This window comes from Charadrius vociferus, unplaced genomic scaffold (genome assembly GCF_000708025.1).
Source record: "Charadrius vociferus isolate BGI_N301 unplaced genomic scaffold, ASM70802v2 scaffold459, whole genome shotgun sequence".
NCBI lineage: Eukaryota > Metazoa > Chordata > Aves > Charadriiformes > Charadriidae > Charadrius > Charadrius vociferus.
Window position 1 is genome coordinate 926,323 of NW_009650249.1, and position 22,902 is coordinate 949,224.

The following is a 22,902-nucleotide window of genomic DNA, read 5'->3' on the forward strand; positions in this document are numbered from 1 at the left end:
TGTCCAAGCCCCCGGACCTCCAAAGCCAAGGCGTATTCCAGGACACACATCCGAGCTGAGCCAGGATTACTGCTAAGTGCCTTGGCTCTGTGCTCCAAACAGCTCAAGAGTTTTTTCTTGGGATCTTCCGATAGCGGTCCCAAAGGCAGCAACACCAAGGCACCATGGCTGCACGTGCATTAGACTCGTGGATAAAAGAGAAAATGTTGAACTTCTTTGTGTAACCTTCTCCTGCCATTGGTACATAAGCTCTACCTGTGTGGTCCCAAATCCAGCCACCCCGACACAAAGAAACACCACCCAGCTTGATGTACGAGCTCCAACTCCCAGCTCGGTCCTAAACTTACACTAATTAATATTTTCCCCATCTCCTCCAAGCAGTAAAGCACAGGAGCTCACCTGAGTGTCACCCTGCCAGCTACTCCTCATGAGGCTCCTCCACTCACCGCTGTGTTCTCGCCCCAAAGGAGGAAGAGAAACCAAGCAACATCAAAAATAAAGTCATAAAACACACATTACCTTCACCCATTGGCAGAAAATCTAGCATCTGATCATCATCTTCATCTGAAGACACCACGCAGTTAACCAATAAAGCACATGGCAGCACCAGTGGCGAAAGATGAAGAACTTCATGGACTTTCTATCCAGGGTCAGCATTTAGTGCCTCTCTGTTACCTCCTGGAGCTATCACTCCCGGCGCAGTGCCCACGCAAGGGCGGGCCAGGCGCCGCTGGCACGCTCTGGTCTCCTCGGCAGTACGGGCGGGCTGTGTAACGCATGCAACAGATGGCGAGTCCAGGAGTGGATGTGAGCTCCACTTCAACATATCCCCATGGTAACTATCTAAAACTATTAACTTTTGCTTGCTTTGCGAGCGGAGGGAAACGCTCTTGAGGCAGCCAAGCCCAGGAAGAGTGAGCAGCGGCCTGACAGCTCGCAGCAGACCCAGGCGAAGGTGGTCAACACCAGAGCACCGGGGTCTCCCATGCCCTTGCTGCACATCCCCATCAGCCTCGGCACAGCGGCCGGGAGGAGGACATGCTCCGCATTAGCTCTCCCCGACCCGGCTGGGCGCTGGGCCTCTCGGCCAGCTGGGCTGGTGCCAAGGCTGCAGCTCCACTCCTCCAAATTCCAGCGCCGGAGCTGCTTCCAGCTCTGCCCGCCCAGCCTTAACACTTTCACTGCTGCCCCTCTCTCACAGTCAGCACAGCATCACCTCTCTCTCTCTTACAGAGCATCCAGAAGGGTGGAAAGGGCGTTAACCAACCCACCAGGGAACTCCAGAGGAACCCAGCATCACTGGGAGGCATAGCCCAACCCACAGTCTGAGTTACAGAGTTTCAGCCTTTCAGGGCTGTACTTGTGACTGTGGTCGCTGTGGGCTGCGTGTGTCCCTGCATCCTTGTTTTTAAGGTTACAGTATTTCCCTGCCCGCCAGCAATGATGTACTAAACATGGTTGAGCAGACTTAAGGGACACTATTACGTGGAAGAGGTGTGTGTATGCATGTGTGTGTGTGGAAGGCCCTTGTGTGGGTATGGATTAAATCCCGATTTCTCAGGATCTGGAAAATGGGCTGCTTTTCAAAAGGTGAGGGAAGACTGTCCCTGCCACAGCATCTTCCAGTAGCAGTACTGGTGGGACAATGCACAGAGCCACCAGTGCTCAGCTGTAAGCAGGGCTCCTGGGGGGTCCTGTAAACATCTCACATTTTCTCAGGCAAATCACAGCTAAAGTTTCTGATACTGTAGCATAAACCCCAGAAAAACGCATGCATTTCTTTGAAATTTAAATCTAATGTTTAAATAAGAGTTCTACGTGCTTCCTTGTGTAAAGACCCAAATTTTGCAGAAAATCTTAGATGCCTGTGCAATCAGCACGTACAAGCAGCAAGCCCTGATCCCATCTGCTCAGTCCCTTTTTCCCAGCCTGTGTCCCTTTACCTGGCATAGACAGACTCTTCAGTGCATCACCTCCTCGGGGGAAGAGCTCAGAGCTGGAAGGCGTCTCGCAGAGGTACCTGAGAAGACCTCGGTTTGGTTTCACTTTCCCCAGGGGCTCACAGCTCTCCATCCCACAAACCACTTCAGAAAGGAAAATAACTTCTCGTGGATCCTCTTCCAAGGTGTGTTTCCCTGACTACAAAGAACTGAACTTTCCTCTAGTCTGTGAGCAGTTGTGAACCCCCAAATTTCCCATGGGTAACAGGAGCAGACTTCTCTGCAAGACCATGCCCTGGCTGAGGGGGGGATTTCCCTCATTCCACCTCCCTGCTGAGGGCTGGTGCCCTGGAAACTATAATCATTAACCAGGCTCTTATCTCTTTCTTCTTTCTTCTCAGTGTTTTTATCACAGTCTCTTATTTCCCTCTTCAATCTGTCTTGCCCTGAACCTTAGCAGCAGCACCTCCAGTTGTGTGTGCATCTCTTGCTCTCTGTCTCCCCAGCCATGATTTAAAGTAACTAAGTAACAACCCTCGTTCTTTGATCCTAAATATTGATTTTCTGTACTGCTTATAATGGAGAGGGACTCTCCAAAGCAGCTTTCCAAATCCACGCTCCACTTACATCAGTGACCCGAGAGCAGGATTGTTTCTGTCCTGTTTATGAGCCACGAAGGCTTGCGTTGCCCACAGGCTCCCCAAGATGAGGAAGTTTAGAAAAAGTAAAATGCATACAAAAAGTTTTCCAAAAGCACTGTATTGCTTTTTGCTGGGCTAGAGTTAACTTTCTTTAATAATAGCTCGTATGGTGCTGTGTTTTGGATTGGTGACCAAACCAGTGCTGATAACACGCCCACGTTTTAGCTGTTGCTGAGCCGGGCTTGCACAGTGCCAAGGTCGTCTCTGCTCCTCACGCCGCCCGCCAGCGATGGGCTGGGGGTGCACAAGACGCTGGGAGGGGGCACAGCTGGGACAGCCGACCCCAGCTCCCAAAGGGATATTCCAGACCGCGTAACGCTGTGCTCAGCAAGAGAAGATGGGGCAAAGGAGGAGGATGGGGGAAGGATGGATGTCACGGCGTCGGTCTTCCCAAGTCACCGTTTGGCGCGATGGAGCCCTGCTTTCCCGGGGACAGCTGAACGCCCACCTGCGATGGGGGCAGCGAACGAGTGCCTGGCTTTGCCTCGCGCCTGCAGCTTTTGCTTTACCAGTTAAACTGTCTGGATCTCAAGCCACCAGTTTTCACACCTTTACCCTTCCGATTCTCCTCCTCAACCTGCTGGGGGGAGAGCGAGCGGCTGGTGGGGGCTCAGCTGCCCGCCGGGACAACCCACAACAGCTGACCTACGGATTTTACTCCTTCAGTCTCTGCTTTCCTCCCAATTTATATCTCTACCCAACATTGCTACGCTGCACAGACTCATACACTCCTTATGTTGGGTGACAACTTAATCTAAATCTTGAAGCTCTCCGCTTGAGAAATATTAGCTACCTCCTGCCCTGCATCTACTACAGCGTCAGTTGAGTCACAACATGACTCAAACGGAAAAGCACGCTGGCCTGGCAGATGGGGATGATTCCTTCCCTACCCAACACACCTTCAGGGTCTTCTGCTGAAAAAATCCACATCATTAGTAAGGCACACACAGCATATTTTGGCCTCGCTTTTGTGTGCTGCAATACCTAAAAATGTGGCAACACCATTCTCCTCTGTTTTGCCATTTCTGAAACTCTGACTCCACCATGCAACAGGCAAGTCCAAAATCTATGTAGTAAGTTTGGGTTTGATGCCCCATGCAACCTTAATTCAGCTGGTTTATGTATATGCGCTGTAATAAATTAATATTTCTCAATCGATATTTCACTAGGATGACTGCTCGGCTCAGTAAGAACAAACGTGCGAACAGCTCTTCCGGAAACAGTCAAGAAAAGCTAATTTCTAAAACTCTGAAGTAAACCCACAAGTCACGAGCACCCCCAATGCAGGATAACTGCAAAACCTACCATGAAGACAGTCTGCCCTTCGAGCACAGCTCAGAGCTGCCATTCAGCACTTAGTTTAATAGGAAGTCCTCATCTCACCTTATACTGCTAAAAGCCTGGGGTACATTTAAGGGTAAAAGAACACGTACGTAAGAGGCACGAAAAGACATATAAGATGCTGTACACTACGTGCAAGGAGTGGAGTGGGGATTCCTACCCAAGGGACAACCCCCAGTGTGCCCAGCCAGCATGGGTGGGAAGCCAGAGGAGCCCCCACAGAACCCCTCCTCCCTTTGAGACAGTCACAGGGACCTGCCTTCCCCGATTGCTGCCACTCTGGCGTGGAGAAGCTGAGGATGCCCAGGATGAGCTCCGCCGCACTGCGCCTTGCGCTGTATGCCCAGCAGAACCGACGTCCAACCCCAGGCTGGCGCGGAGCAGAGAGGATGAGGACCGACCACATGCAGAGGCACCCCCAGAGTTATGTTTCCCCAGCGGCACATGTTTATTTGAACCCCTCAGCTCCAAGCTGTGCTGTATTGAGAGAGGAGCTGCAGGAGACGCCTGGGAGCCCGCAGCCATCTGGCTGCCGGCCGTGGTGGAGCTCTCCCAGCAGGCCACCGCACAGAGCGCACATCCTGACAGCGATGTAATTACCAACCTGGCGTGCAGAGAGCTGTTCCTCCTCACCGCTTGACCTCCCCTTCCTCCCTTCACACACACGTGCCCTCTTGAAAGCTCCCCTCGGCGTGCCTGGCCAGGCCCCAGCTCCACCAGCACCCTGCCCAGCCGCCCCAGCTAAGCAAACACTGGTGGGAGTGGGAGGCCCCGGAGCTGGAGAGGGGATGTGCCTGGGAGAAGACCCGCACTCCTCCACCTCTGCTGGCAACCAGCAGAAGGGACAGATTAGAGCTGAATTAAGTTACCAGCATTAAATAAACATGCCTGGCCTCTTTGAAGTTATGCTTCCCTTGAACATGAGCTCATTTCTCCAGGCCTCTTTTCGCTCAGCCCCAGGAAGCCATTGGTCTTGATGGAGTTAACTCTTCGCAGGACTTCTCAGCTCCCCCGAGCATCTCACCCCGCCGGCACCCACCAGCTCAGGGCAAGATGGTCAGTCCAGAATGTAAGCAGAGCCCGGTATAACCACAGTTAGCACTAACCTCCTGCACGCCTCCCCGGGTCTCCCTGATTTAAGAGGAATTCCCACCAGCAAAAGGAAGCTCCCCAACTCCAGGCTGGCACACAGGGAAGCTTTATTGGAGCTGAAGGAAAGGGGGATCCCTCTGTGGTGAAGCAGCCTCCAACCCTGCCAAGAGCAGCACTCTCAGGTCTTGGGAGGACTGTGCTCAACCCTTCTCCAAAGCAGGGCTGAGGAGTAAAGGAACGAGGGAGGAATTTAATTACAGACAAGGAAAGTTCCCAGCGCTCCCTTCTTTTGGTTTAATCCCAAAAAGTGGAAATGGGAAAGTCTGCGGCAGGAAAGGGAGGGGACAGACACAGAGAGGAAAGTAAAATACCACAAAGACAAGGCTGATCCTGACTCCATGGCATTTTTGCATGGCTCACACAACCTCCGCCAACCCCTGCTCTTGCTCCAGTACTTGAAAAACACAGCAAAGAGAGCAGATATCTGCCTGAGAGCAAGGGCTGCCTCTGCCCGGGAGTGGGGAGATGTGACTTTCAGGGTTCACTATTTTTGTACATGAGCAGGAACTGTAGAGTCGTTGCAGATGGAGCCACTGTGAGAGGGAGAGCCTGTCACTGCTGCCTGCCAAGGGGAAGAAGCAAACACCTCTCAAGATGGCTCCAAACTAGCACAGTGGTGTCCCCAGGATGGGGTGTTATTTCTGGATGCTCTGCTCACTCACAGCTTCATCCCCTGACACAGGGAGGCTGGAGAGGAACAGGGCTGCCTGCACCAGGTGCCATGGGTGAGATGGAGGTTCCCATTTCTCCTGGGAAGGCGGTTTCCACCTTGCTCCTGAAACCTTCCACCCCTAGTTTACTGCCAGGAAAGCTCCCACCCCACACAAACAGGTATTTAGCCACTTATACAGCACCTGAGAAGGACCTTGGCGAATGCTGGGCAAGAGCCTCTGACTCCAGGGCACTGCTGGAGAGGTCAGCCCCCAACCCGGAGGTCCCAGCAGCTCTGCGGAGCCTGCAGGGCGGCAGCGGGCAGGACGCAAACCAACAGCAGGAAGCGAGGGAGAGGCTGGGAACATCAAGGCCAAATGCAGAAATCCAAGATAAACAGCGAGAGTGCCTTTCAGTTCCCAGCCATAACAGAAATCATCCCCACCCAAGGGGAGCCCGCAGCTTGGCTTGCAGACAGGCCATGTGAGATGACCTCAGGGAATCCCCCCACAACACCAGCCTTGCAGCACGGGGGACAGCAATGGCTCACACCAAGGGACAGCAGGAAAGCACCAGCCTGATGGCTTAGCACAAGCTGACCCGGGATTTTCAACAGGAACAGTCTCATCAGAGAAATGCTCCAGTAGAAATGCTTCAGCTCCAGTAGAGAGGTTACTCTCCTGCTTCTCATCTCATTGACAGACGTGTGCTGCACTTGCCAGCCAGCAAGTGCCAGAGGGACGTGCATGAGGACAATGACAGCCCCCCTGGTCCTAAACACGACTGCAATGCAAGCTAGAGACACATCTGAAAACCTCAAGAGCCAATGTTCGGACCTATGCAAGGCAGCCAGTTCCCCAATACCATTCCTAACCAACCATCACAGCTCAAGGAACAAGGCAGGTACGACCTGGTTCAGACCTGCTTTTTCCACGTTCACAGCAGAGATCACAGCATAAGGCAGAGCAAGATAACTGTCAGAAGTGCAAACAGGCACATTCCCGCAACTTAACAGTTCTCGTCATTCCCTTATTATATCCACAAATAGCCCAGCCCCCTGTGAAAAAGTCCCTAGGATGTGTGTTCCAGAGATGCAGGAAAGACTCTAAGGAAATTCCTGAAGAGGAGCAGACCTCGGCAATGTTGTACAGCACCACCATCCCTCCAGAGAGCCATCATTCTGCCCATATTTAGGGATGACTGTTTCTCAGCACCTTGACGCCAGGCTGTTACACTGCTAACAGGTACGATCATCTGTACCTTTACCACGCATGAAGCAGCAGTAAGAAAGCCAGACAGGGCACCCAGACGCCCCTGCTGCTAGCCTCTGCCTGCTTTGCTGCTCTTTGAGAGCTAAGTGGATGACGAAGACAGCTAAGCAACAACATGGGCCTTACCTTTCGTTCCAGGGGGCTGCAGATTATCTCCAGTCAGCGAGCACCAGCCTACGGGAAAGATGTCCCGGGAATCATATCGGCACCAGTAATCGAAGGCACCTCTCCAGCCATCAAATGTTATGAGGACCTCAGAACCTCTCACCTCCCCAATTGTGGCCGGGCAGATGAAGTGAGGGTTCTTCCTGTCCACTGCCTCCAGCTTCATACCTGTCTTGAAGAAGTTTTGGGATGGAGATGGTGGTTCCTACAAGGAGAAGTCGAAAATGTGCTCAAAGAGGATATGCCAGTGCCTCCCCAGACTAAGGCTGTCCCCTCCAACAGCAAACTCACCTCCACAAGCAGATGAAGAAGGGAGCTAGTGGGCTGGATTTGAACCCCAATTAGGTGTGCACATGCTGGCCTGGTTACGCAGCCACGTGCCCTTTAAGTCAAGAGGCAACAAAGTCCGCTACTGACTGCTCTGCCATCACCCAGCTGCCGGACCAAACCCAGACAGCGCTATGTTAACACTGCACCCTGTGACAAGTCTGTCATGCAACACAAGCAGAAAATAAAGCTCCAAAAAAACCAGCCTCTGTAGGGTACTCTCACCTTGTTATCTCAGAGCAGGAAAACCTGAGATATGACAGTCTCTCTCCATCATTCTTCCCCCACCTTCAGCTTTGCTAGACATGTGAGAGATCTGCCACCCAGTCTTATCTGGGGCTTGCTCTTCCTGGTCTTTTACACTTGAGATACACTAAAGCCACACCAGCCATCCTGTACCACAGCACACACCTCTAGACTGGCTCCTGTCTCTCTCTGACTTCCCTAAGGGTGTGAGAATAAAAACTATGAAATCATACTTGCAGGGTTGCCTCACAGCAATATTTGCACTCCTTGCAAGTTCTGGTACGTTAAAAAGCTTCAGAGAGGTGCTGACTTTCACATATTGCATTCCGGGCTCTGAGCAGCACCTGCAGCTCCAGTGAAAAACAAGCGCACCTCTTGAGCACAAGCACTGAAGCCCAAACCACTTTCTTAGTAGACCTCTGTCTGCATCCCGACACTGCTATGACACAGCAGCAGATCTGTCCTAGAGAAGCAGCACCGTGGCAAAGCTGGGCAATGTTCATCTCCTCTGGGATCAGCAGATCTCACATCAGACACCAGCTGTGATTTTTGTGCTCTGCAGTAAAGAGGACATGCCAGAAGGATGTCTTCAGAAACAGTACAGTAAAATACCTTGTGAAAAATCCGGACAGGAGCCATCTCTGCTCCATTCAGAGTCTTCAGAAGGAACATGGGCCAAGAGGAGGCATTCAGCCGAAAGCCTGCAGAGAAGGAAGCAGAGATGAAGACTTTAAGGCTGTGGAGGACGCTGGATCCGGCAGCACATGCCTGCTCTGATGGGAACTTTGCAGCGGGCACACATTGTGAACCCATGCCACCCTCCTCCTCACGCTGGAGAGTCGGGTTTGAACTTTTCCAGATACTCTGAACGCAAAACATTATGTTGTTGAAAAGAAACATCTGGAAATGGATGCCTGACTGCAATATTCGCTTATCATAACAAAAGTCTGTACATTGACCATACAGGCAGAACACTTTGTGCAGCGCTAGTGCTGGCAGCTTCAGTTATCCTACTACAAGAGAGACATGAATCAGCAAGTGCACGTTCAGACTGAAATTTCTTCCTCAACAGGGAATATCAGCTTCTGGGTGGCCTTCTCCACCTTTTAGAGTGAGCTGCAGGCAAGCTAACCTGAAGAAATAAAGAGGCTGTGACTTAGCTGGGAAACAGATTTAACCATTACAGGAAAGGATGGCAGGTTTTGGCTCGACATCTTCTATGAAAAACAGTAGAGAAAAAACAGGAAGGGCTTTATGGGAAGAAAAAAGTAAATTCACATGCACTGAGTATGACTGCACAACTGATGAAAGTCTGCAGATATCACAAAACACCATCTTTGCTAAATGTGCATCTTCCTGTACAGGCAATTTCTGCTGCTCAGCTGAACACAGCGTTGCACTTTCTGTATTTGCCGTGTTTTGAAAGGAACGCCGGGGCTGGACCTAGATGGAGAGTATCCCATGATGATTAGCATGGCAAAGCTTTGCCAGGGCCGAAATGCCAGAACTCAACCAGCTCAGTACAGGCCACCCCACCAGCCCTGCAACTCTGTCAAAGCAGCCAAGACACCGAACAAAGTAGCCACAAAGCTCAGGTGATGCGAGAGCTGAGCTCCCAGAGGGGCAAAGATAACCTCTTATGTGAATTATCTATGTAAAAAAGGGTAGCAGCAGCAGACGTGTACAAATGGGGAATGCTACAAGGAGCACAGAAAATCCTTGCCATGTTTTCTGGGCCCTTGCACTCCACAGAAAGGACAACTGCAGAACTAGCTTTTTGTTACCTGTCTTTATGCCGGGTGCAAGAGAAACACTCTTGTCTGGCCCAAGGTTAAGCAGGCAATACAGATCAGAGCTGGGCACACAGACTTCTTCCAGACTACCAACCCTCTCCTCTGGCGCTTTCAGAAATGAGTTTTGCTTTGCAACTCGACTAGACTTATTGCCATCTGCTGGCAAAACCCAGACAAGGCACAGGAGAAACCCATCTCTGCCAGCGAGGCCAGGCTGCGCAGGCTGCATCGTCACTGTGAGCGGCACCCTGGGACCAAGGTTTCAAAGAGATGTCTGCAAATGGACAGCAGCATGCATGAAAGCAACATAAAAAACAGCAGCTTTAATGTTAATAGCTGCAGCAGGTTTTGTCCGTAGCAATTATGAAGGGAAAGGGTATAATTAGACTTGCAGACACACAGCTTCATGTGGTGTGATGTGTCAAAACATGCACCTGCTGATGTTCCTTCCTTCTTCAGAAAGGTTAGTCCCGAGTGTCCCATTGCAGTTTAGACTACACTTCCACCAAAGCTTACAAATGGTACTCCAGGAAAAAACACGAGTAAAAATATTCCTAACTCAAGGTATCCTATTGAAGGCTTCTTGCATCACTATAGATTGGCTTGATATTATTAGCTTGAGATTGGTAATTGAGAGAGAGATTTAGAAGACACTTCAAAAATAATGGGGAGCAGAATGCAAAAGCAGGTTAATCTTGCTGCTTAATCAGAAAAGAACCGGCGAATCAGCTCATCATTCAGCCAGTGTCAAAAAAAAAAGAAGAAAAAAAGAAAAAGATGTGTGTTTAACTGAAAACAAGACTGGAGGAAGCGTTTGACTGCCCAGGTTATCTATACAGCTGTAGCCAAGCATAATTAAATAAATAAACAGATGAAATATTGCAAGCATCCCTTCACGTGAGAAAGGATTTAAATCACTGGGAACCTTTTCAGACATTATGTTTCCCCATCAGATGGTCTCCAGGTAACCTGCTATTGCCTCAAAGACACTTGGGCACAAATACACTTAGACAGCATGAATGAAAATTTAAATGCTTTTGAAATCACAGTGTCAGGATTAGCAGCAATACAGCAGATGCCTCAGCCCTAATTGCTCTCTTGGTTATTCTCTACATCAAGATTTACAGATCCCCAGCACAGCACCTCTACCCAGACACCAGTACTGTGCCCAGCTTGAAGGAGGAGCGCAGGGGAAGGCGCTGACGGATGGCAGCCGTTTCATGTCAAGCACACCTTTGAGATGACAGCGCTTGCACGCAGGATCAGAAGCCTGCAGCAAAGCGCAACGTCCAGAGATGAAGCCATTGCTAGAGCTACGAGCCAGCACTGCCTGTACGACTGTGTGGTGTCTCCCAGAAAAAAAGAACCTGGATTTGTTCTGCCCTTGTACAGGCAATCCCCCAGGAAAGGCCATCACAGTCGCTCTGCCTTCCGCGCTATCACCCACACCCCTGGGTAACCAGGACTTCGGGCTGCCCCTCGATGGCTTGTGTGTCCACTGGGAAATGGAGTGGCTTTGGTATTCTTTCACAAAAAAAAAGTAGTTTTCCTTTGAGGTACACAGGGAGAATTTTAGAAGGCGTAGGAGCATGGTTAGAACATGCTAATCCTGAGCTTGAGCTGCAGAGTCCAAGCAGCTCACCTAGGTGCAAAGAGCTCTTTCACCTACACTCTAAAACAGCTCCCTATCCATGCCACGATGTCCACGTGGAAATACAGACCTGGTGTGGGATACATCTGTGTAACAGCCCAAGCTAACAGGGCTGGTCTACATCACAATGGTAGGCAGGAGCAGTCCATGGGTCTCTGTGGCGAGCACAGAAATATAAGAGCCCCCAGGGTTTTCCCCGCAGATAATGCAGGTGCTTGCTGGACAGTTGAACTTCAGCTCACCCAGTGGAGGCTGCAGCATCCCCCCATTCTTCTCACAGTTTCCAATGGGCTGGATTTCAGCAGAGTCCACCAGCCGCCAGAAGTCATTCTTGTTATCGCTGCCATCAAGGCGCAGGCGGAGGCGAGCGCCTGTCAGACCCACCACCGTGGCAATGCAAGTGGAGGTGGTGTTCCTGGGATCCTGGGCTTCTAGTTTCATACTGATCTTGAATTCATTTGCAGGTGGAGTGTATGACTGCAAAGAACAGAACACGGATCCAGTTAGAGAAAGGATTTCCAATAGATGTACCACCTTAGTCATAAAGCTTAAGCCCTAACAGCATCAAAACCGGTTCTACTGAAGACTGACAGCATTCTCCAAGCACAGCATGGGAGCAGACACCACAGAGCAGCAAAGAAGGTCTGGTGAGCCCTGGCAGATCTGTGACCCAGACCACTGTCTTTCGGTACTGCATCATCTAGACAACTAGACGCACCCTCTTCTCTTAGCCCTCTTCTCAGGAGAATCACCCACCCGACCCAAGACCCAAACAGACACTCCTCTGTGCTGCTGGCCCTCTGTCCGGACCCAGGGGTGCTGTGCCAAGTCGCTTCTGTATCCCCTCTCCTCAACGCTATCACCTCTATGCTCAAGCACCCAATGCCTGCCAGGATGCTATTCAATTCACAATGATCTGGCAAATCCTAACGAAAATCTCCTTGCTGGGCAGGATCCCCCAAAACCCATATCACAGTCTACGCGGAACATTTTCTCCGAGACGCTGCGCTCCGCAGAGAGAAAAAGCATTCTCACGTTCCCATCTATGCACATCTGAGAGTTAAGTCTTCTGAACTACTCTAACATTTGCAGCGCCTGAACGCATCTTATCTTTGCTTCAGCAAACTGAAGATTTCTTTTAAGTCTCCAATACCCTTAAGCATCTTCCTTACCAAAAAGGGGCCTATTCCAGGCACAGAGCTCCTGGGTCATCAACAGACCAGCGCCCTTGGCCTTTCCTGTTTTCATTCACCCTCTTACCTGCTTGAAGCAATGGGCGGGAGCTGGGATGGCACATGTCTCTTTCAGGTATTTCTCCCAGGTGAAGTGACCTGAAAGAGAAAAGCAAAGGATTCAAATAGGAACTGATGAGCAAAAATCTCAGAAAAAGAGATGGCTGGACTCCTAACGCCGGCAGTTCTCCAATTCTCACAGAGGAGGTGCTCACAAGCAACATGTTTTCATCAAGATCCTCTGATGTTTGTGGCCACAGAAGATTTACAACTGCAGCTAACAGGCAGAACAAAGCATGGTGCTGCCTACGGCATCTCACTGCCCCTGCGCTGCCGAGGAGGCTCTGCAAAAAGTGAGGATAACAACCTACAACTTAATATAAAATACCCAGCACAGCTGGGAATCCGTGGAGTCTTCCAGACAATGGCCCCTTAAAAATCATTCGTTAAACACATTGCTCACTCTGGGGATTAAGAACAATTCACTGCAGGCTAAAAGCAGCCCGACTCAACAGGAAACTTTGCACTATGCTGACTTCACGGTTACCCTGGTCCGGCACGCACGAGCCAGCAGCTCGGAGCAAGTCCCCAGCAATTAGTGGACAGGTCAGCAAGCAATTTCCTGAAGCAGACATGGAGCCCATAGCTTGGGCAGGATGGAAACAGGGATCCTCCAAACGGGGATTTACTGAACAGGGAGGCTCACATCCACACCAAAGCTCCTTCCACTGCTGGGGGAAGCGCATTATATCCTTGCCTGCACCTTTCCCGTGTACAGCAGGAAGGGTAAAAGCAAGATGCCATCCAGGGGAACCTGTTATTAAATGAGGAATTAAAAGCTCTCGTGATCCGAGCAATTCATGACTTCTGCCATTTAAATTGAGCAGCTGGGAAAGAATCCTCCAGCATGACATTAGCTTGTATTCATGTGAACGGCTCCCGGGAGACCGCTGCTTTCAAGTCATTTCAAGAGCATTGGTGGCAGCACAATTAAAGAGTCAGCTACTGCGTCCCCTATTCACGTCAAGTTTTTAATCAGTCTATTTTCAAAACAAAAGCTACATTAAGAGCCGTTTTAGCTACTGCAGCGTACACCACACCTCTAAAAATTCAAGCAATAAGGTCAGCACACATTACTTTCGTTCTGCCTCGTGTGCACAGAGAAGGCTTAAGGGCTCGATAATCTACTAGCTTCACATAAATAAAAGAAATGCTGTTTTCTTGCCACCTCCCATGCAGATGACTAGCACACTGTTAAGTATAGTGGAAACGAAAAGAAAAAAATAAAGTTTTGCTGCTGCACTGGCTGAATGTATTTCTGTTTACAGACTCTGACAGCAGCTCTTCATTCCTCAGAGTACGCCTTTCCATCCATTGGCACTCATTTCCTTTTCAGCCAACAGTATCACACCGGCGTGAACGAAGAAATTCAGTGATTCACTACAATGATGCTCTCACAAAACCAAAATTCTTTTGCTTTAATTGAAGATGTAATTTTACACTTGGTTATGTCAATGAAACTCTTTGTATGAATGACGTGCCATACTCAGCCAAAGCAAACCCAGGCACTCTCGGCGTGGAAATGCCTTGCTGCATCCCACCCCTTAACTCTGATTGCTGATGTGAGCTCATCTCAGACTGGGGTGGCCCTTCACAGGCCCTCGTCCACGGAGCACAGAGGATGCCCGCAGTGGCAGCCCTGGGGCAAGGAGTGCGAGCTGCAGCCCTGGGGCCTGAGCAAGCATCTTGAAAAGGATCAGCTGGGCTTGACAGTTTTATTTTAAAAAAGAAACCTACCCTCCCCTCAGCTGGTTTCAATCCCTCGCTATTAAAAGTAGTCATGGTTTTAATCCTTCCACTTTTCACTCACTCCAAACCAAGCGAGGCTGTTCTGCTCCCCGCAGCAGCTCACGCTGCAGTTGAGATCGATGCTGCACAATCCCAGCAGGAGCAGTAAATTTCTGAGACAGCTGCGTGCCTCTAAAAATAGTGTCTGGACATGGAACTTATTTGAGATTAATTCTAGAGCCTGTTGGGACCCAACCACCATATGAAGACACACACCCCCCACTACAACTGCAGCTACCTACGACTCATGGTTCTGGTGACTTATTTTGCAAAGAAAAGCAGGAGCAGCAGAAAGACTTCTTTAAAGTCTAAGAAAAGACAGAGTTAAGCCTTCCTTCCTTCTCTGTTCACTATTGGCCACTTCTTTACATAGATATGGCATGACACGGACAATTAAAGACTGCGCTTCTTTTACAGGACTACCCTCAAACCAGGACAAAAACTGCATACTGAAATTGGAGGCTGCCACCATTGCCTTAGCGCGAGAGGAAGCCCTGCACAGAATGTAGGGAATGGTTTTAAAAGAATTCAGTAACAGTATTTAGCTCACAATATAATGCTTTTCAAGCAGGAATTTCAAAGTACACATAAACTTAACCAAATATGATCAGCTTCAACATAAGAACTGCAGGAAGAATCAGAAGAAAATGGCATAAGGCAAAAGTTGGGTTTTTTTACAACAAAGGGAGAGCTGCCAATAAAATAGAAAAAAGCAGGAAGCGCTTAAGGCTTTTTTAACAAGGGAGTAGAGAACAAGCCCCGAGCTCTGTACTTGAGAAAGAGCGCCTATGGTTGAAGATGGGTATATCACACTTGGCCCTCTCAACCTTAGCTCCTCCGGACCGTGCCCAGAACCTCCTTGCCATACTGATCCCCACTCACTTCCAACACTCAGCTTTGAAGAGATCCGCTCCAGAGCCTCCAGGCCAGGCGTGCTGCCGGCCAGGACGCCAAAGCTGCCGGGTGCTGGCTGATGCCATTTTGCAGTCCCACTCTGTACCGAGGTTATGCCACCAGAGGGTAACACTGAGAATATCTTGCTTCATTTTCTTGTTGGCACAGACAGACTACCTATTATTTTATATTCTCTCAATATTCTTATTCATATTAATAAATTGCATGCCTTACTGTAGAGGGACTGGTCATTTTAGTCTGTAAGATGCTTGTTTCTTATCTGGCCTGTGCAGGTAACACTGGAGAATGGTTTCTGAGTGTTGATCAAAAAACCCTGGTGGCTTTTCTCCAATTCCCAGTGAATCACTTTGCTTCATGAAAAAACAGCACTTCAGCTGGTCTTAAAGTGTCCCTTTTGCTGGTGATGGAGCAGGACCATCCAAGGACAGAACTGACTGTAGGGACTGAAATCCTCTCTCAGCCTGAAAAGCAAAAGGGAGCACATACTCTGCTGCTGCCCCCAGGTTCCAGTACAATATGCAAAATGTCCTACCAGCCCTAAAAACACCCTCTATTTCGCCTGGTCTATGCCTTTTCTTTCATTCCTCTGCTCCTTGCAGGGCACACCGTACTCCTACAGACTGGAAGGATCATCTTATGAACAGACTGCGGTCCTCTGTGTAACATACATTATCAGATCTTCTTTACAGGAAGAAACGAGAGAAGGATGCTTGATGAGAAACACCACGTTTTTGTAATTACATCTGTGAGCTAAACAAAAGCCAAGGATTGTAAACCTATATGACTCCCTGTAACTTGGCTGTGAAAATGCCTACTAAGGGTGACTGTCTGTCACTTTTGCTTGCCTTTGGAAAGCTCCTTACTGCGTGCTTGAGCCAAAGGGAGATATTACTTGCAGGCAGAGTGTCAGATTTGGGCTCTGATGTCTTAACCTTCAAAAATATTTACTACAAACAAAACACTCCACACACCCAAGGGGTCAAACTACAGTAGTTGTGAACAATGCAACTCTGCACCCTTGTGTTTGGATTCTCATCATGTTGCATTTAATGTTGATCTTTTGCCCAGAATTTAAATGAAGATGGAGTTTCTGTTTATATCTTTTACCGAAGTCTGGTTTGGGCTCCATTAGCATTTCAGTTCCCGAGGGGTCATCAATCCAACTGAAACGATACATGTGCAGTTCAGGTCACATCTGTGAAGGAGAACGTGCCCTACCCAGATCAAGGCATCCCATTAAAGTCTGCAGCCCATATGTGTGCCTGCTAACGAGCATCACGGCAGCACATGAAAGCAGCACGGTTTGAGCCAACTCAATATGAAAATTAGCAGAATATCGTCTCTGCTTACAGATCCAAAGGCAACGGCGGCCTTCCCTGATGTCTGGGCGCAGCCTCCCAAGGGGTCAGCTCTCCCACAACGACAGCAGAGCTCCTGCACGTCCTACCCATTATAATTTCCAGGCACTTTGGTCAGACGTCAATCCGGCTGCACATTGTCCATCGGTAACAGCTACAACTGATAACATGATCCCGCTTGCTCAGAAGAAACGCAAGAATGTGTGAGCCAAAACACACCACGACACTGTCTGCTTTGCTTCTTCTCAGAAGTGTCCCAATTCAGCATTAGCTTTGAGAAGAAAACCTTTCAGCCTGGACTACGGGGTACTCCATGCCAGAAAGCTGCTGCAGTTTCCCACCCCTCGCTGCGTACCTGAGCTTCGGGCAGTGACGAACTGTTCAGTTTCTTGCAGGGAGGCAATCCCTGATCCCCCACTGCTACACCACGCACGTGCTGAGCAGACACATGTACATCAGTGTATCTGCGGCGTTTCTGCCCTTAGCCAGCCAGCCCTGGGATCAGTGAGGTGCAGAGGTTGGTGTGCTGGGTTACCGTCAGCGCCGAAGGGGAAGTACACCTCTGAATTTCACAGAAAGCTTCATTTCAGGTTGGCGTTGCCACTGAACAACAGCCAATCCTCTGACATCTGCAAGTGGTGCAGAGTGTGGAGCAGAGGGGAAACTTCAGTGGAGCCCCCAACACCTTATAGACTATACACAGGCCACATGAGCTTGATGGCACCCCATAATGTCATGTAGAGCTCAGCACAGGGTGACAGAGGACCCAGGACTTTACTGGAGGTGCTAATAAACTTCCTCCCCTTGGAGAAGGTCCTTCCTAAACTGTGATCCATGGTACTGCAGTATAAGGGTAGACAAGGACAGACGAGATGCCCCAAGAGAGAATTGCGAGGGCTGATGGTGACCCACAGTCCAATGTGCCAGAGAACCACCACCCTGAGTCTCACCTCAGGGCCCAGGATAACCAACCCCTGAAGCACAGCAGCCCCTTCAGCTCTCCCAGGGGCTCTAAGAAACACAGGTGAGCCTTTCACAAAGGCAAACATGTTTCCCGTTAGAAATGGCTTAAATCAGGCAATCGTTTCATTTCTTGTCTCTCTGTACTTGGTGGGAAGCATGGACATCACCTTAATACAGGGACATGGGGAATATAATAACATACAGACATCATTGCACTCTACAAGTAAAATATGGGCCCTAAAATCTTTTACTAAATTACACACTTCCTAAAGTTGGAAGTCACCTTCATATCCCACCTGAGAGATAGCAGGGGCTGCCAGTTTTATGAACTCAACCCGCAGGCGCTGTGCACAGGGCCACAGCCTGCCCTGCCGAGCACAGCATGGCACCTCATCTCCAAAGGGAGCGAGAAGCGACCAACTCCTGTGCTGCTACTGCCAGCCCTCGTCCTGCACTCTGCCGAGCCAGCCAGCATCGTCTCTGCTGGGGTAAGGGCCAAATTCCTGCCACTGGGGAAAAGGGAGCGCAGGTCCCACCATGTCTCCCCTACAGCAACAAAGACTGGGCTAGCCTCTGCTGTGGATGTGGAAGAGGAGCTTGTGGAGGAGTGAGAGGCTCCTTATGCCCAGAATGCATGTGAAAACGTGGGCATAGTCACCACTTGGCACTTGTGGCTGGGCAGTAAGAAACAGATCTACTCGATCCTGCCTGATTTAAAAACAAGCCGACTCAGCTATGAGCTTACCCTGGTGTCTTCTCAGCCGTTTTTGACTGTGGTCAAAATTAAACACACGAGGACTGTCCAAAAGCAGTTTTTACCTGTAAACTAATTTGGCATGTTGCAGTTTTCCACACCCAAGCAACTCAAAAAACTTTTAGGGGGAATAAAAAACCAAGGGAGAAGGTGGGGGAGAAAGGGGGGAGAAAGGGGGAGAAACCGGGGGGGGGAGCTCTCTTACCTTGGTACTGGGAGGGAGACTCTGACGGGCGGCCGTACTTGTGCTTTTTACCATCTTTCCAGTCTATGCCTGAGACAAGAAATAAAGCATTTGTATCAGTGAAGGAAGCCAGCCCAACGTGCTCTTCAACACTATCTGCTCATGTTACCTGCTTTACAGCCACCTCAGAGGAAAGGAGTGACCTCCCCATCCTCCCTGTCATGACCCCAGGTAACATGGATGATTCATCTAAACCCATGGGGCGTGCTCCCTTCCTCCACACAGCTCCAGAGAAGATCTGACACAAGGTATCTGCATTTGCATTTTAGTCTCTGCCTAGTCCTCACCTACTCGTGTTCTCCCACAATGGAAAGCAGTAACATAAAAAGCAGCAAACGGCTAGACCTTCATCATTTTAACTATGTGAAGAGGTGGCAAAGCTTGAGAGGAACAAATGCAAAAGCCACTAAAAATGGCACACGTGGATCTTGTACGTTGAGAAGTGCAGCGTGAATTACTCCTTATTTACCAACTCCAGGTTATTTCAGCTGGCCTCACTCATACAAACAGCCTCGATCCTCTCCAGTGACGGGGAGAGGACTTCTCCCAAAGTCTGCACAACTGCCCTTCCCACGCATGGCAGCAGGTTACCACCACGTGTCCGCAAAGCAGCACCAGCTCTGAAGAACATCTCATCTGAGTTCTCTTTGCTCATGACAGCTTTGCACAATTCCCAAGACAGCTCTGGAAAGGGATAGAGCAAGAAGCAGGGGATGCCCATCCCTGCCTCGTGGCCTCCAGCCCAACAGAGGGACGCCAGAGCAGCGTGCCACAGCAGAGCTTGCCCTGAGCGAGCTCCTCCACCCACTGCTGCCTGACCGATGCAGCCCCGGCAGTGCTGCTGCAGCCCAACTCATTTATTTCACAAAGCATTTTTAGGGCTATTATAAACAACATGGTAGTGCTCTACAAAATGCACTGTGCCCCCATGAAAATACGTTCCTTGTGAAAGGGACAAAAAAGAAAGCAGGAAAAGTTTTGAAATCTCCTGGCGAGTAGCTGAAAGAGGCAGGCCGTGAGCTGCTGCCAGAGTGGCCTGGTGGGTCCTAAGATGTCTGAAATTGCTTTTGGGCCATTATTTTTGCAATCTTCTCTTCCTGATATGGTCTCTTCAATACAATGGACAGGAGGACTGCATGTAGGTTTTATCCCTTACATGAACATGAGAGACATGGAGTGCGGCCACAGCATCACTAGACGTGGACCAGACAACGAGTCTCCTCAGAGAGATGCAAACGAATTAAAAAGCTGGAATGGCACTCTTCCTATAAAAGTATTCCCAGGAAGGACACTATTCTGCCATCTCCTTAAGAAAGCAAGAATAAAGGACACAAAGTATTTAAGTCAGGAGCAAAAAAAGCCCCCCAGGATGGGTTACGCTCCCTTCAGTGTTGCAGGATAGCTCTCTAACAGCATCCATGCACTCAAAGTAGACCCTCACCAGGCTCTGCAGGTGAAGTTACATCTTATTGTTAACCTTTAACATGCAAAAATCCTCATTAAGCAGGCTGCAAAAACAGCAGAGAGGGAAAGAAACGCAAGAATTTCTGCAGGCAAATAAAGAAAAAGGAAAAGTTCAATGCATTATTAAAAAAGCAGGTAAGTAGGACAGAAACCCACGTGTGCACGATGCAGGTGTTGCTTCTGCAACCTATGGCACGGCATTCACAGCAGAGGTCACGCAGCCACCCTGGCTGGAGGTGCCCTGCTCCACGAGGCAGGAGGACAAGCTGTGTAAGAGGCTAAATTCAGCCAGCCCGATCTGCGGCCACGCTGCTGACTAATCAACCTGCCTCTTTTATTACCAAGCCCTCCAGCTGCCTCGCAGCAGGCTCTCCCCATTCCCTGCTTTCCTTCATTTATTTTCACTTCATTAAAGGACAAGCAGTGTTAGGAAGAGGATAATGCTTCTGTAAGATCAACCACCAGAGAAGCAAAGGAGACGTTTAAAAAAAATAAAGGGAGAAGAGAAATCGAGCATAGAAATCTCCTGCAATAAACCTTGTGAGCGTGTAGCAGATGTGAACAAAGAACTGCGGAGGATGCTCTATCCTCTACGCTTCTCCCTTCCCCCATCCTCCGAAGCGCGTGTGATGAGATCACTCCAGTCAAACGCACATGCATGGCACAACACTAAAGGAAATCAATATTTTTGTTAAGCACAAGAAGGCCGAGCAGCTCAGCTGCAGGCAGCCTGCTTGACTTCACCCATTTTGTTGGGGCAAGCAGGACATGCACAGCATGCGCACAGTCGCCCTGAGCACCGCGGCTGCCACGGTGTGTAACGGGACGAGAGACTCAGGCGGCGAGAGGTAAGCGTCCGTAACAGATTTCATCTCCACAAGGTAGGCTGGTCTTTGGTTTCACGCCTCATTAGAAGGGGGAGGCTTATGCCAGCAGAGAAGCAGTTTGCCTCACGCTGGGAGCACGAGCAGATGGTGCCTGCCGCGGGCTCCGCAGAGCACCCTCGCCGCCTGACACTGTGCCCGACAAACCACGGGGGAGCACCCGGCAAGGGACTCTTCCTCTCCCGTCTTGGGGGTGGAGGGATGAAGCCTTCTCTGCATGCTGCTGGAGAAACAAACGACTCCGTTTTGAGCGTGCGATGAGTGCGTTCCCCACACTCCCACCCCATCACCATCCTCCCAATGTGCTCGGCTCTTCGGTCCACGCCGGCTTGCTACCGGGCCTTTGGCTGTGCCAAGCATCACTGCTCACCTTTTTGAGGGCCTGGTTTCCGCATTATATCACCTGCTGCTGTCCTTATCCTGGGACTGGCTTGGTTTTAGATAACTGAAAATGTCTAGGACAAAAGAAATAAACATGAGAAAATTCCCCCGTTCTGGAGCACACAGTCATCTGCAACGTTAACTAATCACACAGCGGGGAGAAAATAGATGTTCTTTCACCCTGGGTTACACAGAACATCTACTGAACACAGGCAATTCATTTCAACCCCTCTGAAAATACAAGTCTTTCTCCAATATGTGGACAACTTCAAATTTATGGCAGCGGGAGGGGCATAAATAAACGCGAGGAGCATATGCCAGTCTCCGTGCTAACTCTACGGTGGGTCCCGAGCGTGTGCGTGGAAGGGGGGGGCTGCTCTTGCTCACTAACAAAGGGAGGCAGAGCTGAAATTTATGAAAGAAAACACATGGAAACATAACATTAACTCTGGCAAAGCAGCACCACAATCCCCAGCTCGCCACTTGCAATTCAAATTGCTCGCAGCAGTTCTGGGTAATAAGGATGAGAAATTGGACAATGACCCAGGAAATATTTTTGCTATGAGTACTGCAACGAATGTCCAAGTTGCGATGCATTATTTTTTTTCTTTCCTGGTTGGAGGAAAACTGGCTGGACTGTCCCCAAAAAGAAAGAGCTTTTGTATTCTTGTTATAAGCAAACGTTACTGAAAATCAGAGCTCTTGGGACATGTGTGCCGGACACGTACACGGAGCCCAGTGCTCCTGCACAGCCACTCTCACAGGGCAGTGCCTCCTGCACGCACCGAGCCTTGCCAAGGTCTGACAGAAAATACCTAAATGAATGGCTGAGCTGCGAACCAAACCCTTAGGAAAGCTAGTAAAAGCATGTTTTGACACTACAGTAACTAATGAAAGATTAATTGTGTCAATATAACTCCATTTTGTTCACAGTGGGGCAGTCAGGCTGGAGGATGTAAGAGGAAGCTGTCCCAGGACGCAACGCTGCATTTCTGTTTAAAGGGTTATTCACAGACCCAACTTGGCGAGAAGTTCTGATTTTGAAAACCAGCCTTTTTCCAAACCTAAGAGAAACTAAGTTTAATTTTCTATAAAAGCTCTACAAACTACAGCCTTTATGTGCAGTGCTTGCAACATTGAGCAATATCCTGAGAAGGAAAATACGAAAGGAATATTAAATACTAAAGGAAAAAAAAAAAAACTAGTTGTTTTTTAATCCAAATCAAAAGGCACACAGTAGTCTCATTGCCTCTCTCATAAATAGCGTGTGTGTTTGTGCATACTTGTGAAAGGAGTAAAGTTTCTTTTCCTTTCAATAGCAGAAGGTAATCTACATGCAAAAGCTTATTTACAACTTTTAATGCTTCTTTTCACAATTTTCTTCAGTCATTTTTATTAAAAGCTAGCAGTCACGGTAGCAAAAGTCCCCCAGCCATAAAATGCAGGGTGAAAGGTGTTATATAAAGGCACCAGACAAGCATTCACTATCTCTGGTTCTGCACTTCTGCTGCCTGCTCGGCTCCCCCCGGACGCGGGACTTTCTGATGTACCTAAACACTAATCATAAATCTCATGTGTTCGGCATGGGCTGGGCACTCGTGTGCCGCTCAGGCGGCTTTTG

General features: G+C 49.4%; 1 protein-coding gene across 1 annotated transcript in view; it reads right to left on the reverse strand.

The window, feature by feature from the left end:
• Positions 1 to 21,295, reverse strand: part of SCMH1 (sex comb on midleg homolog 1 (Drosophila)) — a 53,839-nt gene extending 32,544 nt beyond the window's left edge. Inside the window, exons 1-6 of the mRNA XM_009892999.1 lie at positions 21,271 to 21,295; positions 18,514 to 18,582; positions 12,499 to 12,569; positions 11,481 to 11,715; positions 8,407 to 8,495; positions 7,183 to 7,426 (exon numbers count right to left, since the gene is read on the reverse strand). Of these exons, the coding sequence (XP_009891301.1) occupies positions 7,183 to 7,426; positions 8,407 to 8,495; positions 11,481 to 11,715; positions 12,499 to 12,569; positions 18,514 to 18,582; positions 21,271 to 21,295 (733 nt within the window). The remainder of the gene's footprint in view (positions 1 to 7,182; positions 7,427 to 8,406; positions 8,496 to 11,480; positions 11,716 to 12,498; positions 12,570 to 18,513; positions 18,583 to 21,270) is intronic.
• Between the last annotated feature and the right edge of the window lie 1,607 nt (positions 21,296 to 22,902).